Raw genomic sequence first — 16221 nt, forward strand, 5'->3', positions numbered from 1 at the left:
ACTTATAGCCACTGCAGGGCAGATTCTGCAGCACAGGTTGGAGTAAACGCGGGAGTATTTAGGCTGAATCCTGCCAAAGACACTGAAACGCTGCGCTACCCGAGACCCAAGGGTGGGGGACAAGAGGGACAAGGCTGCAGGCACAGCCCACCTCAAACAGGGCCAAGGGGCCAAGGGAGCTGGAGGGGGATCACTGGTGGCTGTGCGAGGGGAGAAGGCCCGCGGCGGGAGGCTGTGAGGGGTAAAGAGGGCGGCGGGCTGTGAGGGGGAAAAAAGGGCGGGAACCTGTGAGGGGGAGAAGGGCCGCGAAGGGAAAAGGGGCGGCGGGCTGTGGGGGCTCTGTAGCGCCAACGCCGCCCGAGGAATACGGCTGTGCCGGCCGGCCAGCACCTCCCCGCGGGCTGAGCAAGGCTGGGGGCGGCTGAGGGAGCTGCTCACGACGGAAACCGGCTGCCCTCCCCACTCACCGGCGCGGAGCGGAACGCAGCTCCCGCCACTGGGATGCCGCCTCCCGCCGGCCTCTGCGCCTGCGCCGGCTGCGGCGCGGCTGGCCGTACCTCCAGCTCGCCAGGGGGCGCTGCGCTGCGGCGTTGCCCCTCCTCCCGGTTGCGCGCGGGGCCGGTCTCCGTGAGACGAGCGCGGCCTACCCGGGCCGGCCGCCGCCATGGGGAAGAAGCACAAGAAACACAAGTCGGACAAGCACCCCTACGAGGGTGGGTGGGCAGGGGGACGCCGGGCAGGAAGGCCCCCGAGCGGGCGCGGGCCCTCGACGCTCGCTGCCGGCCGGGCCCAGCCGGCGGTGCGGGTGTTGATAAGTTGGTGGTGAAGCTGAGGGAACGGGGCGGGGAGAGAGGCGGTGGGCCCCGGGCTCGGCCCCGCCGCTCTGCCGGTGTTCGGGGTAGCGGCAGGGACTGGAAAGAGAATGAGGTGTGGGTTAGTGCCGGGCTGTGCCAGGGAGAGCCTGCGCCCTGCCGTTCGGGGTGCGTCCTCGGCGGCGGTCACTCACAGGGCTGGTTTCTCTGCTGGTTGTAGAATACGTAGAGAAGCCCCTGAAGCTGGTGCTGAAGGTTGGGGGCAGTGAAGTCGCTGAACTGTCTACTGGAAACGCGGGACTTGATTCGAGCCTGTACGAAGACAAATCCGAGCATGAAAAACACAAGGACAGGAAAAGGAAAAAGAGAAAGAAAGGAGAAAAGCAATCTCCTGGAGAAGAAAAGGAGAAAAGGAAGAGAAAAGTTAAGGTATGTATTGAAACTAGTGCATTCTAGCAAAAAAAAAAAAAAAAAAAGCTTCAACTTTTTATAGTCCTCAAATCAGAACATGAGCAGGTATGCCTGTAAGTTGTATCCTTAAATTGGAATACATTCAAACTCAGTATATTAGTTTTGCCGATTCCTTTTCTCCAGGTACTTTTATTAGAAAAAGATGAGCAAAGTTATCTGAAATTTCTCATCTTTCAAAAAATATTGGTGAATGTAGGAGCACAGAAAATTAAAAAGGGGAGAGGATTCTGTGTCTAAATAAATCCATTTATATACAACAGAATGAAGACTTTACAAGTTCTTAATTTAAAAGAAAAAAAATTATTTCCCTCTGATGGTTCTTAACATGATAAGTATTTATAACACATTTATTTGAAGCATTATGGGTACCTCTAATTTTAAATTTCCTGACTCTTACTATTTTTTATAAAATCTTCAAAGATCATCTTAGGGGCTTCGCTGGAGACAGTTCTCTGTGCAGAGAACAGTGCAGAGTTGTCCTGTCATGCTATAGTGGCTGGCTGTCACATTTTTAAAAAAAATAATTCTGTGATACATTGCATTGTACAGCTGAATTACTTTATTGTCCAGCAGATGGAGACAGTACATAAAGAATACAAGGTTTTTAAAGACTTATAAACTATTATTTTTTAAACTATATGAGGCTGTTTTGAAAAATCTAGAGAGCATTACGTACAGGAATAATGCTGGCTTTGCAGGTTCTCTAAGTTTCTGTCACAATCTTTCTCTTTCCAGGAGGATAAAAAGAAACGAGATCGAGACCATGCAGACAGTGAGGGAGAACAGGAAATGAAATGTCAGACCCCCATCAGATTAGAGTTGCCACCAGAGAAACCATTGACAAGTACTTTATCAAAACAGGAAGGTAGGGAAAAAAAAAAGACATTTCTTTTGTTAATTCCACTTCAGTTGACTGACATTTTATTGATCTTTGTTTCTATAGCAAGTGACTTGACGTTTTTTGCCTTCTCAGTGTTTTTCCCCATCTCATACAAAAATTTGAAATTATGTTACTGTATACTACTTCTGCAGAATGATACCTGGTACCTATGTCAGAGTGAGCAAAGTGTCAAGTCAGGCCAATGAGAAAACTAGATCCCCTGTATATGTTGTGGGTTTTGCCACTGTATTATTTTCATTTATGATGAATTCTCAAGTTGCATCAGTTTTTTTAGTTGATTTCTAATATCTTAGAAGTTTAGCGCCTCTTGCAGTCAGTTCTGTTTCACACCTTTTCTCCCCCCGCTTCTTTTTGGTCTAGAGGTGGAGCAGACGCCACTTCAGGAAGCTCTGAATCAACTCATGAGACAGCTGCAGAGGTAAATGTCTGTGCTACAGGCTTTCAGAGCTATGAAATGAAAATAACATGCATTAAGGGAAGAGGCATATAAAAACCTGAGTGAAAATAATACTCCTAATTATATTGTTAACAGGACTATTTTAGGAATTTAAGTACCAGTTTAAGAATGCATACTTATAACTTCTCCTCAGCTTAGGCTTCTTGTAAACACCTCCAGTTTCAATTTTAAAGTATTCTTAAAAAACTTTCAAAAATAGGACAATCTTGCAATAATGTGATACTTTCTTTATAAGAACCTTTTTTCAGAGAGGCAAAAGAGTTTGGAATGAACTTGTCAAATCTTCTTTTATCTTGAGTTCTTCTTTTTTTAGCATTATTTACTATAAAAAGGAAGTATGCACTTGAAAACTTAAACCAAGTTTTCTTACTGTCTTACTAACTAAATGTCTTTTGATTAAAATAATCAGATTTATAGAATTTGCAGTTCTTTCAAGTAGTCTGAAGTTTCAAGTATTCTTTCTTGACTCTAAGAATTAAGAGTATCTGTATGTCTTTTATGACAGTGGTCGAAAGATCTTTACCTTTCTCGCCAGGTTAAGCTTGAATCTGTTCCCAAGTTTTCTCTTAAATTCTCAAGACCTTGGTGTCAGTTTCGAGAAACTAAGAACCAGCTATCAAAAAGTGTGTGTGTTTGTTTTGGCAACTCTTCCATGCATACAGAAAAAAGCAACCACTTTGGGTTTTGAATCCTGTCTTTCAGTTGGAAACTGAAGTGCAAGTGTTCCACAGGTGTTGCAGAATATCTGCGCTTTGCACTTCTGCAGTATGGATAGCAAAATGCTTTTCACTGTTCTATAGCAACTTGGAGTAGAAGTTCGTAAGTCATAAGTAAGCCTCAGGAAAAAGGCCTGAAATGCCAAGAGTTTCACGACTGTGTGTAGTATCAACACTGGTGTAGGAGGCCAGTCTGAAACTACAGAGTTTAGTGAAAAGCAAAAAAACAATGGTTCTGAAGGAGAGATTCTTGCCAGCTTATCAACTAAGCCTGAGCCTGAGGAGAAAGTACCAACCAAGTATATTTGATTTTAATGCTATTAGAAGCACCCAGGAACATCGGTGTATGTCAGAGATCACTGAAAGACTTAGAAAATTTTAATGTAAAAAAAATTATTAACATTACACAACCTGAAAATTAACATAATCATAAGTACCCACGTTCTATCACAACTTTTAGCAGCAAGTCTTCCGTTCTGTTAATTTCAGAGTAAGCGATGAATGACAAGTATACATTCTTATGACATTTGTTGCCTTTATTTTTCAGTGACTTAATTACTATAAAACCACTTTTTGAAAAGCCAAAACCTAAAAAAAAAAAGGGTTGGTTTTTTTTTTTTAATCTTCTTGGGAGCACAGGTAGTTATCAAAATGTAGAACTTAACTTCTAAAATATGTTTGTGGCACTTTTTTGATATATGGGTTTGCTTATGGGATCTTTTCAACCTTCAAAAGTGAAAGATTATGCTGACACAGGCCATTTCTGGCTTTATGGTTTTGATTCTTCTTCACCTTAGTCCTTTCCTTTCTATTTAATTCCAAGCTCAATATGTTCTTTGTTATAAGTGGAAACATAAAAAACCATCCTTTCATTTCTTAACAGAAAAGATCCAAGTTCTTTCTTTTCATTTCCTGTGACTGACTTTATTGCCCCTGGCTATTCCATGATCATTAAAAACCCAATGGATTTTAGTACCATGAAAGAGAAGATCAAGAACAATGGATACCAGTCCATAGAAGAATTAAAGGTAATTCTGTAAATTTTATTTTGACTACAGGGACGCATTATGCTCAATTGACTTAGAATTCTAGTATTTTATGAGAATGTGAAGCTGCCAAAAGAACTAGTATTTCTGCCGGAAGAAACATTTGTTGTTGAATTTTTGCGAGCAAATAAGTTCTGGAAGTGAAAGAGAAAACCCTTCTGGTTTGTAAATATGCCTCAAAAAGATGTGGAGAGTTTCATGTTTTATGCTGGATTCAATAGAATCTGTCAGTTTGTCCTTCAGCGTGTCATTTGAGATCTTTACTTAAGAATGAAAGCGTTCGCATTTCTCTGACTGCTCTTTTTTTTTTTGAGTGTATTACCTCTCAAAAAACAAGGAGTCTGGTGAATTTATTGGCTTCGTCTGTCTGTTACTGCTTTGTCGTTTGCCTCCTGTCCCCTCTGTGCTAGCCAGGCTTAGCTAGTCATGTACACCGACAACTAGTGCAGGCAAGATGAGCTCAGTCCTGTTGGCAGCAACCGCTTAACCCTGTGCTGTAGTGTGTCTAGTGGATTTGAGGACTTGTTTTGAAGACCCCTAAAGCTTTTAGAAGGTGGGGGGGCTTCTTTTGTTTTGTTTTCTTCAGCAGAAATATGCTCTACTTCTTTACTGAGCTAGATGAGGACCTGAGAAGTGTAATTTGTATGTAATTAATAGTTGAACTTAGGCAGACATTAGTTAATAGTATTGGTTGTGTTTTCTTGTACATTCTTTAGAGCGCCAAAACTTAAGAAAATTCCCTGTTGTTTCAGCTGTTTCTTGTTAGCTTTTCATTTTAACTTTTTGTTTTTGTAAATAGCTGAGAATGTGATAAAACATACCTACCTGTAGAGGCTCTGCAATGAGTAGAGAAGTGAAGTTTTAGCTCAGTCGTTCAAGAAATGAACTTGAAACAAGCATACATTTCTTCATTGTAACTGAAACTTTGATGTTTCTTATAATGATTTAACTTTGAGTTGCAGCTTTTCTGTTTTTAAAGTTAGCTTTATTATCTTTTTTATGTTGCTTCACTGTTTTTTTTTAATGACTGCTGATTGGTCAGGGAAGTGGGTGGTTTTAACGAGGACTGCCATTAGAACTTTGAGAACTACAAACAATACTGAACACTGAAGAATAGTTTCAGGATGTTTTTTGGGGTGCTAGTTTTGAGACTTGAGTCTAATTTACATATTTATTACTGTTTAAATTTTTAATTAAATGGATTTCTTAAATTCATTAGTTAAAAATGTTCTTTGAAGTTCTTTTTCCTGAAAGCTCATAAGACTGCATTTGCAACAAGGATTTTGATACCGTATGCTATAAAATTTTAACTTTCATTCCAAAATTATTACTGTCTGTACAGGATAACTTCAAACTGATGTGTACTAATGCAATGATTTACAACAAACCAGACACCATATACTACAAAGCTGCAAAAAAACTGCTGCACTCAGGGATGAAGATACTTAGCCAGGTAACAGAAGATACAAATGAAAGTATTAAAAAATATGCTTCTTCCTTTTTGTGACTCCTCTTTCATTCCACTTTTCTTACAGGGATCTCATGAAAATTAATAAAAACTTGCCAAATATTTGTCAAATACTTGCATATTGGAATTTAAATAGTACATTGTTTTAAGGCTCATGCTTTAGTACTGCTACCAGATCAGTTATTGAAGAAATATTTGCATTTAATAGTTCATTTTCTAAACTGACCTTATACTTGCTAGTATAAGAAAGAAGGAACTGAAATAAAATCATCCTCTATGGGTAGGTTAGGCAAAAACTCATTGAAGTAGCAAATAAAAGGATTCCGGTGTTTTTTAGGAGAGAATTCAGAGCCTGAAACAAAGTATAGAATTCATGGCTGACCTGCAGAAGACGAGGAAGCAGAAGGACAAGATGGAACTGCAGCAAACTGGGGAAGATGAAAGTGGCCCTGGGAAAGACAAAGGAGAAACTGTGGATGGTGACACCAAGGCGTTCAAAACACCTAGCAAAGAACACAAAAAGTGAAGTATTATCTCAATAATATTTCTAATCATACATTACACCCTTTAAATGCTACTGAAACAAGATGCCTTTTAGGCACCAGAGGGTGTGGGTTTCTCTCTTTCTGGTGCTGCATGTACACTAAGACTTCTTCATCTCAAGGGAGCAACATTTCTATAAACATCCTCATATACCAAAAATAAATAAGTTTAGAATCTTTTATGATAACCATCATTTTTGTATGTAATTAACCCTGTACTGCTCATCAACTCCGTTCCTTCAATTACTTTCTATTTCAGTGTCAATTTCATGTAAGTTTTGGAGGAAGTTTGCAAACATGACCTTTTAAACATTTTGGTACAAATAACCGTATAGCCAATTTCACAAACCTTTTTCTTTTGGGGTAGTAGTTGCATTTGAAACATGTCAATGCATAGCTACAGAACGTATACTTCCTGAAACGTCTTTTAATATCTAGAAATACCCCTTTCAATGTTCTGAAATACTAGTGACTTTATTTTCATGAATTTGGAAATAGAGATATTAAATTCAGAGTATCTAATATTTTATTTTACCAAAAATATCCTTGTTAGTTTTGTGGGAGTGATCACATAAAATCTGGCAACAGGCTAAACTAGGACGTCAGTACCGCTGATATGTAAAGCTCATCACATATTTTCCCCAGCTATTTTAAATAGTCATATTAAATGGCTGTTCTTTTTTTTTTGTTAGTTGTTTTGTCTACAAAAACAGTTTGCATAGTTGGCAAAAACAATATCTTCACTGTGTCCTTTTGTGTGGGTGTTTGTTAAATCTATCTGTTAAAGCTGCTAACTCAGTGTTGTGGGTTTTACTCACAGGAAGGACAAAGATCTACTTGAAGACAAATTACGAAACAATAGCTTGGAAAGGGAACAAGAGCAGATTGATCGTATTGTTAGAGAATCTGGAGGAAAGTTAACAAGACGACTTGCAAACAGCCAGGTAAATCTTGTGTGTGTTCGGTAACTCCTTTCACTCTTTCATAAACCAGGCTTACTCAGCATCTTACAGCAGTTGAAACTCAAGTTATTCTTTTCCTACAGTTTACACCATTTTACACCTGACTGATTGATCATCTGTGTAACAGCACAAGGTTAAAAAAAAGGCATATCAGTTGAATGCATGCTGAATTTCATCAGCAGGGCAAGTTCAGCGTGCTTAAATTTTCAGAAATTTTAGATAAAGTAGTAGAAAAGGATGAATAGTAGGAACCTCAAGAAAATATCTAAAATCTGACCTGCAAAAAACCCCATAGTTCTGAAAGAGCCACATATCTGATCAAAGGTTATTAGTGTCACAGGAGAAGGAACCCAGTTTGGTAACGGTGGGCCTATTTAACTTTGTACATGAATTACATGTTTTATCTCTTAGCTTTTGCAGAAATCTTAACATTTATCATAATTCCTTAATTCCTTGTGCCTATACCAATAATAAAGTTACCTAGTGAAAGTAAAACAGTTGGAGCAGCACTCACTTCTGAGTCTGACTGATCTTTCCAAATCCTTTTCCAATTCCTATTGATAGGACAGTTTCATTAGATGTTTTTATTAAAGACCATGAATTTCAACTAATAGGTAAATTAAAATAGTCTGATATTATTTCAGTGTGAATTTGAAAGAAGAAAACCGGATGGTACAACAACTCTGGGCCTTCTTAATCCAGTTGACCTTACCGCAGGAGGTAAGTTGGCATGGTTCAGGTAACAAGCTCCTTTTACCTACCTGGTCTGCTGCTTTTTTGCTGATTACCAAATGGTGGCCAAGAACCTAATGCTTCTTCATAGTCTGATGAAGATCTGGATTTTAAAAGCTGCAGCTGGGGGAGCGCGTAGATGAGGGCCAGTTGCAGCTGTTGTTGGGAGCAGCTGGAGGGAGCCCTCAGTGGCTGTTGCTTCTCTTTTGTGTCGGCCGTTTGTGGGAGCTGCAAGGGAAAGGTTTTGCCATTGGAGAAGAGACTACCGGCCGTGTGCCGTGTCCTGCCCATGTACAGAGTGCAGTGTCTGCTGACCCAGAAGGTCACAGATGCTCAAGAATTGGACACTGGGAGCTGTCTGGGTCCCAAACCATTTTATCATGTCAGTGCCACCTGTGCAGTGACACTCACTAAAAGAGTGCAGGTGCTGGTGCATTTACCTGCCAGCTCGTTACAGAGCTGAACTGACCAGGTCTAGAACACACAGAAACCAAGCTGAAAACTTGACTTCTCCTTTCCCCCATGTTTGTGCAGTAGGAAATGTCAGCAAGAATACATAAAGTGTGGGTTTTTATGTTAAGAATCCGTTCATCTTCAATGATGCAGCCTCTGTTAGGGGAGGACAGGAAGGAAGAAAACAAATAGTGAAAACTTAACATTTAAATTAAATCTTCTATACTTACCCAGTATTGCTGCTTACTGGATTCACGTTTAAGACCACACGCAGTCTTTAGCATGAAGCATTTAGAGAAGAAAACGCCCTTTGAGAGTTGTATCATGTTTATTCTGAAGTTTCTGGCTACGAGTATTAAATGAGTTTGGACAGCTTCCTGTGTCACTTACTTATGCCTTCGTTATTCCTGTATTTTGATATATCCTGTTGCAGAACCGGGTTACTGCCCTGTAAAGCTGGGTATGACAGCAGGAAGACTTCAGTCGGGAGTTAATACATTACAAGGGTTCAAAGAAGATAAAAGAAACAAGGTTACTCCAGGCAAGTGCTGATTCTTTTAGAAAATGTAAATCCTCCTCCTTATGTAAACAAAATATGTTGATCTTGTTACTAGCACACAAATACTTTGGAACTAAGTTTTTTTTTTTAATGATAAAGCACATTATTGCATGTATTCATCACACAACCTAACAGCATATCACAAAGTCTATCTTAATTTACACGTGAGAGGGGAGACGTATTTAATTAAACATCCATCGATATTGAGAAGAGGAACTGTACCAGATAGATAAAAGGTTTTTGCCAGCTTTGGAGGAGCGTAGTGGGGAGCCTGAGAACCTCTTATCAGTACCAGGCTGAATTTCCATGTGTTAAGGCATACAGTAGCATTAATACAACATTCGTAAATAAAAATGCATTTGATGTAGATGTTACTAAAAGGTGTTAGAGTGTGAGCAGATGGTATTCTGTGAAAGCTCATTTTCACCATAAGAAATACGTTCCTAAAAGTTCCTTTTTGGGGATTGTTTTACAGCCCCTTCTCGTTTTTTATCTGATACACGCAGAGGTAGTAATTAGTACTGTTGTTATTCATTAGTGACATACTTGAATTACGGACCCTATAGTTCCTATGCTCCAACATATGATTCTACGTTTGCCAACATAAGCAAAGAAGATTCTGACTTAATCTATTCAACGTATGGGGAAGACTCTAATCAAGGATCTTTCAGGTAATCAAACAGCTGGGATGTGTGTTACAGCTTCCACGTACCGAAGCAGTTCTCTGCAGCTCCCTGCAGCAGGGCTTATTGGCCATGCTCTTGGATGATGCCACTACTGTCTGTAGCCTACTGGGGTTGGTTGGTTTGTTTTGAGAAACAAAAACTTTAATAAGAGAATTTACCCGTCAAGTGAAATTAGTAAAGATTAAAGGATTTTGATGCTACTGATACATAGGAACACACAATCTGAAATTTAAGTATATTTCAGTCTTCTGACTAACTCTGACTCGTGTTCAAAGCCAGAAAAAATGTTGAGTGTGGTACAAATGCTTATACAAACTGCATTTTTTAACGTTAATGAACTTAATTATTGCCTTGAGTGAGACGCGTCTTTGTTAATGTCAAATACTGACCAAACCGCTATGGCCATAGTGGGAGACCTGAGTGCAGAGACAGCATTTCCCAGTTCATTCTTAAATAGTGTGTACACGGCTTGATTTTCATATTATTTGCTACAGTAATAGTAATTAATTCTCTTGTTGTTGTTTTTTTTTTATTATTCTTGATTATAAAAACTTCAGAGCTGAAGTCCTTTTGTTTTATAAGAATCTCAAAACCAGAATACGTGGTGGTATAAATTTGTATGAAGTGTGGGAATACTTCGTAGGCTGCAACTGTGAAGTGGCTGTGGAAGTTTGCTTTCAGTTTGACGCAGCTGCCCAAGGCAGGACGCTTCGCGTAATTTTTCAGATTTTATTAAATATCTGAGTGGGTTTCTCAGCTCCAAAAGGCAGGGATAATTTAACTGAAACAAGCCATTTAGACCAAATTCTGTGCTATTTTTTGTATGCTGAACATTTTGGTTTGACTTTACGTAACTTTTTTTCCATTGAATGTTTGGTATGAAAGTAGCTACCATAACTGTCTTTTGATCTTTTAGCATTCATGATTTTTTGATGAAATCACAAGATTATCCTCTCTTAATGGCTGATAGTTTGCTTGATGTTCTAACTAAAGGAGGACATTCTAGAGCTCTCAGAGAACTAGAAACGGTAAGAGGGGCTTTGTGAACTGTCTGATTTTTGGTTTTTAGCACATAAGCTATAAAGCTAGAGAGAGATGATGCTGGTGGGCTCCCTTTTAATTGGTAGAATTTGAAAGTGAAGACTGAGCTTTGTCTCCAGTGGATGGATTTTCTGGAAAGGGATTATTCTTACTTCTTAATTAGCGAAACATGAAAATTTACAAAGTGTTGTACATGGAGATGGAGTCACACATCCTTTCTCTGCCTACTCTCCCACTCCCACTAGCACAAACTCCTGTTCTATTTAGTAAGAAAATAGCAATAAGCAGTTGTTTAGAAATGAGGTGATGTGGACAGGTTTTCTTGTTTCCATGAAAAGATTATCGTGTTCCTTGCAGCCACTGTTTAGTTCAGGAGAATTAGCAACTAGGTTTTCCCTTTATTTGGCACAGTGCTTTTAAACTCAAAGATGTGTTATGTAAAAATACTAACCAGCTACTCTTCCAATTCCGAGGAGATTTCAGTACCTGCACATGCCAAACATGACTGGAATCAAAGGGGCTGATTTGATGATCTTAACTTAATTGACAATCCAAGAATTAGTCGAGAATCTCCACAAGATGATTCCTGTTAAGTACAAGTCTTGATTTGAGTTTCACATTAATGTAAACTATTGAAATGAACAGATCGTAGCCTTTAACTAACAGGTCGAATATTAGCGAACCTAATACTAGAAATAGTTCATGGATCAAAGCTCGCCCTTTAGCCCCAGTTCAGACCTTTGCTTGGCATTACTAGTTTAGCTCTTTTCTAGTTCCCAGTAGTGACACTGACTGGCGGGGTTCAACCACTGCTCTTGCAAGAATTAAGAGAAATATACTTACGTATAGAAAGAGAGTACATTCCAGCCTCTAGCAATCATCCTTCCTTTTCTTTCTGCCGCCCAGTAAATAATTTCTGATGTGACATCACCGGGGAAAAGCAGGTGGATTTTGCAAAAAGCAATAAAACGTATGCGGTAAAAATGTATTTTAGTAAACATCAATATCTGAATTAAGCCCGCTAAAAAATAGCTACTTCGTAAATTGGTTTACAGAGGAAGCTCATTATGACATTGTATATTTACCTCACTTTAAAAATATGGCATTTTGTAAGGTTTTTACTTTGAACTTAAAGAAAAGATTAATTTTAACACCTTCTTTAAAAATCCTGTCTCGATTTAGCCATTGGAGGAAGCTGAAGGCCCACATGAAAGAAGTGACACAATAAAAGATATAAAGGTAAAATTTTTCTCTGTCGATTAACTATAACCTCTCTAACCCTCCGGTTACAAAACTGCCTACAACTGTAAGGCCTGTGCAGCCACGCTGAGATTTGACAAGCTGTACCTACTACGTGAAGCGTGACAATAGCGTGCTACTTTGTAGGCGTTTGGAGAAGAATCATCTCCAAAAAAGTTAAGTCTTAAATGAGACTATATATCAAGAGAACAAGAAGAAAATGCTTATATATTTTTGTTTGCAATCGTTTAACCACGTGTTAGATCTGGTTGGCAGCTATAGTTTTATTGCTGTCTTAATCTGATCTGTTTTCACGTGAACTGGTAATACAAGTGTAAAATACCACACGATACGTAGCTATCTTTGAGAAGGTTTCTCAAATACCTTGTGCCCCTGTAGGCACACAGTATAGTTCTGACGTCATTCCACCCAAACTTGGGTCAATTAGGAGAAGCAGAGCGGTAGTTCTAGGGAAAGGGCTGCTCTCCCGCAGCCGTCATCTGCAGCCACTACCCAGGTTGGTTTGGAATTTTGGCCTCAATCTCAGATAAACTCTGGTTTAGGTGAGCTCAAGGAGTAACTGAGTAACCATAGAACAGGAAAAGTTTCACAGGGTGTCTTGTCAGCTTTCCCTCTGCGTGTTCACTTTTTTTGTAGAGCGGACTGATTTTAATTAGCTTTTTGTACTGATTTTGCCCAAACAGTTTTGTTTCAAGGCTGTTCTAAACACCATCTAAATTATTACTTGCTGGTTTTTGGTTTTTTTCAGATTATGGAAATGGATGTTGCTGCCAGGTTGGACTCTGCTAACAATGACAGACTTACAGCGCTAAAAGCAGTCACAACCTTCGGCATGCCCATAGAGGAGTTTGATTCCGAGGGTGAGTTTTCTTGGTACTTGCATTTCTGGTACGTCTGTAACAGTTTCAGTTTCTCAGTCCCTTTGCATAGTCAGCCTTACCATATTTTATATCATCAAGTAAGTAAAATATACTGTTGCTAGTTAGGACTTTCTTTTCTTCATTGAACAGAGGCTGAAATCTTCCAGAGGAAACTTGATGAAACAACAAAGCTTCTGCGAGAGCTCCAGGATGCTCAAAATGAACGACTAAGTACAAAACCACCCCCTAACATGATTTGTCTTCTGGGTCCATCTTACAGAGAGATGCACTTGGGTAAACACACTTTTTCTCATCATTCTCGCAGAATTGATCAAGTCCCAACTTGTATCAACTCCAAGAAGGACACAGGTTTAACAGTTACAGTGCAGAATACATGCCCTGTTAGGCGTAGAAGAGTAGTTTAAGCTTTTTCTGTATGTAAAGCCAGATGAAAGTTTTGAACAGTAATTACAAGTATTTCCTCTTTATTGGTAAATTTCCCTAGAACTGATTGGGAGCTTTCTCTATGCCATAGGGCAGACGATAACCAAACGCTTGTAACTCCAAGATCTTTAAGGGTTGCTTAAGTATTACCAAGTTCTTATTGTAAGGCTAGCTTTAGTCCAGGTTTGGTCTAGTGATCAGTCTATTTTATCATATGAATTAATACCAGTCATACATTCTTTAATTATTTGAGCAAATCGTCTTGTCTCACAGGTGAGTTACACAGCCTGTGCTAATGGCAGCCTTCTAAGATAGGACTGCGCAGGGTGTCTGTTTTGGAAGTAACACTGACTTGTGCAATATCGACTGCAGTCTGCGTGGTCTGACAGAACAGCTTCCATGTGACAAGATAAATTCCCCTTATTGCAGAAATACCACCAGGCTGGTATTATACCAAGTCTAAGCCAGACCAAGTATTGCCTTCCTTAAAAGGTTTAAGTACGTACAGCTTCCTTCTTGAAGGAAAACTGCATTTGTAGCAACAAGAGCAGTCTCTACTTTATTTACAGAGCTAAATGCTGGATCCTGAAAGCCAGGTACTACCAACCCAACTGCTGCAGGGGCGCTGCCAGGTCTCTCCCAGCTGCTGCATTAGTGTCACCCAAGTGTCACCCAAGTGTCACTCGCTTACCCTTTAACCTGCAGTGTTCCTTAATGGCAGCCAGTCTTGGTCAGCAGCTATTTCAGCCCTCCTGTTCTTAACCCTCTCTTTTATAGTCCCCAGTATGCCCGGTGTGATTGCACACAGGACAACACAACTCTTCTGTTGTAGAAACATTATTTAACATAGTTCCATTTGTAGTTAAATAATTGAACTCTTTAAATAATTGAACTCTTTACAGGGTGAAGGGCTCATTTCAGCGATTTTGTGTGTATATATAACATACAAATACATCCAATTATCTTTTCTAGCGGAGAGAGTAACCAATAACCTGAAAGAACTTGCACAACAAGTGACGCCGGGTGATATTGTCAGTACGTACGGAATCCGGAAGGCGATGGGGATTTCGGTTCCTTTACCTGACACAGAAGACAGCTGGGTAGATCTGACAGAGGGTGAGTTACAGAAATGTCTCGTACCATCTGTTCAACTGACACAAAACCCCAGCTGCAAGTCATTACACTGGCTTGTGCTAGAACTTGCAGTATCTTAGTTCCAACTTTCAGTTCTTCTCCCCTTTTTAAAATCCTGTTTTTAACGGAAAGTTGCTGTGTTTGGTCTCAGGCCAAAATTAATCTTTTGGATGTATGGAGCTTTGGTTCAACTAAATAAAGGAGTTATTTTACCATTCATTTTACAGCATTGCTGAATTTTAAAACTTGGCAATCCATTCAGTTTTAGTTTTTACATTTAGCGTGAAATTGCAAGATAAGAGTTAAAATTCCTCACTTGCTAAAAAGAGGACATCATGCTTCCTTCTTCTCCGGGCTGTTGGCTGCACACTCCTTTTGCTTACTGCGGCCAGCTGTAGTGCTTTGTAACTTGACAGCAGCACTTCAGCTCCTCCAGCCAAAAGTAACTACTGGTTTTGGTGGATTAAGGAGTCCGGTCGGCGGAAAATCTCAGTGCCAGAACCAGCTCTCCCCCTTGTGGCACACAGACGGTAAGAGCAGACCCAGAGTTTGTGTTCATCCCCAATTTTTAAGGCAGGTAAGAATTTCCTTTCAAGAAACGTAACTCATGAAACAAATCTACTCAATCTGTGGTTTATAAAAAGTTTCAGTTAAGATGTTATTTAATGAAAAGAGCAGGATTACATCAGGAATTTACTTATCTTTTCAAGTAAACTGCTCAAGAAATCTCAATTTCAAAATTATTGAGCAGTATCTTTTTCATAGCGCTGTGCAAGAGATGCTGTGGAACAGAACCAGCTGAAACATAATCTTTCCTTGGACCATCGCAGAACAGAGAGCTCACGCAGGACTATCTGCACGAACAGCAAATGCCTTTAGGAGTGCTCTATTGTATATGCAGTTCTTTCATTTAGAAGTTATATATGCTAATTGACCTGCTGTCTGTTGTGAACTTTCAGACTTTCAAGAACCCGAAAAGACTGTCACCATCCCAGAAAATGAGTGTGGTCCAGTTGCAGTCTGAAGCTCGGGTAGAGTTTACAGCTGTTTCTTTGATTCTATTTAAGAACCAGATAAACTTCCTTCAGGTGCATTCACCAACCATGTGTATATTGTGTGTTAAACTGCTTTTGTTTATTAAATTTTGGAACTGATGACATTTGAAATTGAATGGTTTGTATCAGAGTTACTTCTGCTACACAAACGCACTAAATTATTCTGTTTGCATTCCTTATTATTTTAAAGCACCTCTCCAGCATTTCAGTTTTCCTGGATTGTTACATGTCTGGAAAAGTCAAAGCATAAGTGAAAATGGGCCTATATATGGTGCAGGGACTCAACCAAAAGTTTTTAGAAGCAACGTATATCTCTGTAACTCAGCCTGATTGGGGCAAAAATCATTATTATGTGAACATGCAGTTTCCCTTTTTAAAATTACTGTGCAACTCTCATGATCATGAGGCAGAGAAATAAACTTTTTAAATAAAACTGATGTAGCCTGATGAATTAACAAAAAATGAGCTTTGTGAGACTTTGGACATGGATGAGTCTCCTCTTAGAGAACCAAGGCCATCTGCTCATAGCACTCTAGAACTCAAGGGCAAGCTTAGAAACATACCAGGACAATATCGTAACAAAGCCACTTGCTGCCAGTAAGTAAAAATACTACGTTAATAC

The 16221-nt window shown here is 39.6% G+C and overlaps 1 protein-coding gene across 5 annotated transcripts; it reads left to right on the top strand.

Moving 5' to 3' along the window:
• Positions 1-588: 588 nt before the first annotated feature.
• On the top strand, positions 589-15699 carry BRD7 (bromodomain containing 7). 5 transcript variants are annotated; one of them, XM_054198444.1, is made up of 17 exons: positions 589-713; positions 1033-1241; positions 2019-2148; positions 2545-2602; positions 4241-4385; positions 5746-5856; positions 6209-6393; positions 7234-7357; positions 8020-8095; positions 8994-9101; positions 9658-9790; positions 10722-10833; positions 12029-12085; positions 12855-12966; positions 13117-13260; positions 14383-14526; positions 15504-15699. In XM_054198444.1, the coding sequence occupies exons 1-17, from the start codon at positions 665-667 to the stop codon at positions 15566-15568; spliced, it is 1962 nt and encodes a 653-aa protein (XP_054054419.1). In that variant the 5' UTR covers positions 589-664; the 3' UTR covers positions 15569-15699. The 5 variants fall into 5 exon arrangements, with proteins under 5 accessions (XP_054054419.1, XP_054054421.1, XP_054054416.1 ...); XM_054198446.1 differs by lacking the exon at positions 15504-15699 and adding an exon at positions 15310-15497; XM_054198441.1 differs by lacking the exon at positions 15504-15699 and adding an exon at positions 15013-15293.
• Positions 15700-16221: the final 522 nt, after the last annotated feature.

Source organism: Rissa tridactyla, chromosome 4, assembly GCF_028500815.1.
Source record: "Rissa tridactyla isolate bRisTri1 chromosome 4, bRisTri1.patW.cur.20221130, whole genome shotgun sequence".
Lineage (NCBI taxonomy): Eukaryota > Metazoa > Chordata > Aves > Charadriiformes > Laridae > Rissa > Rissa tridactyla.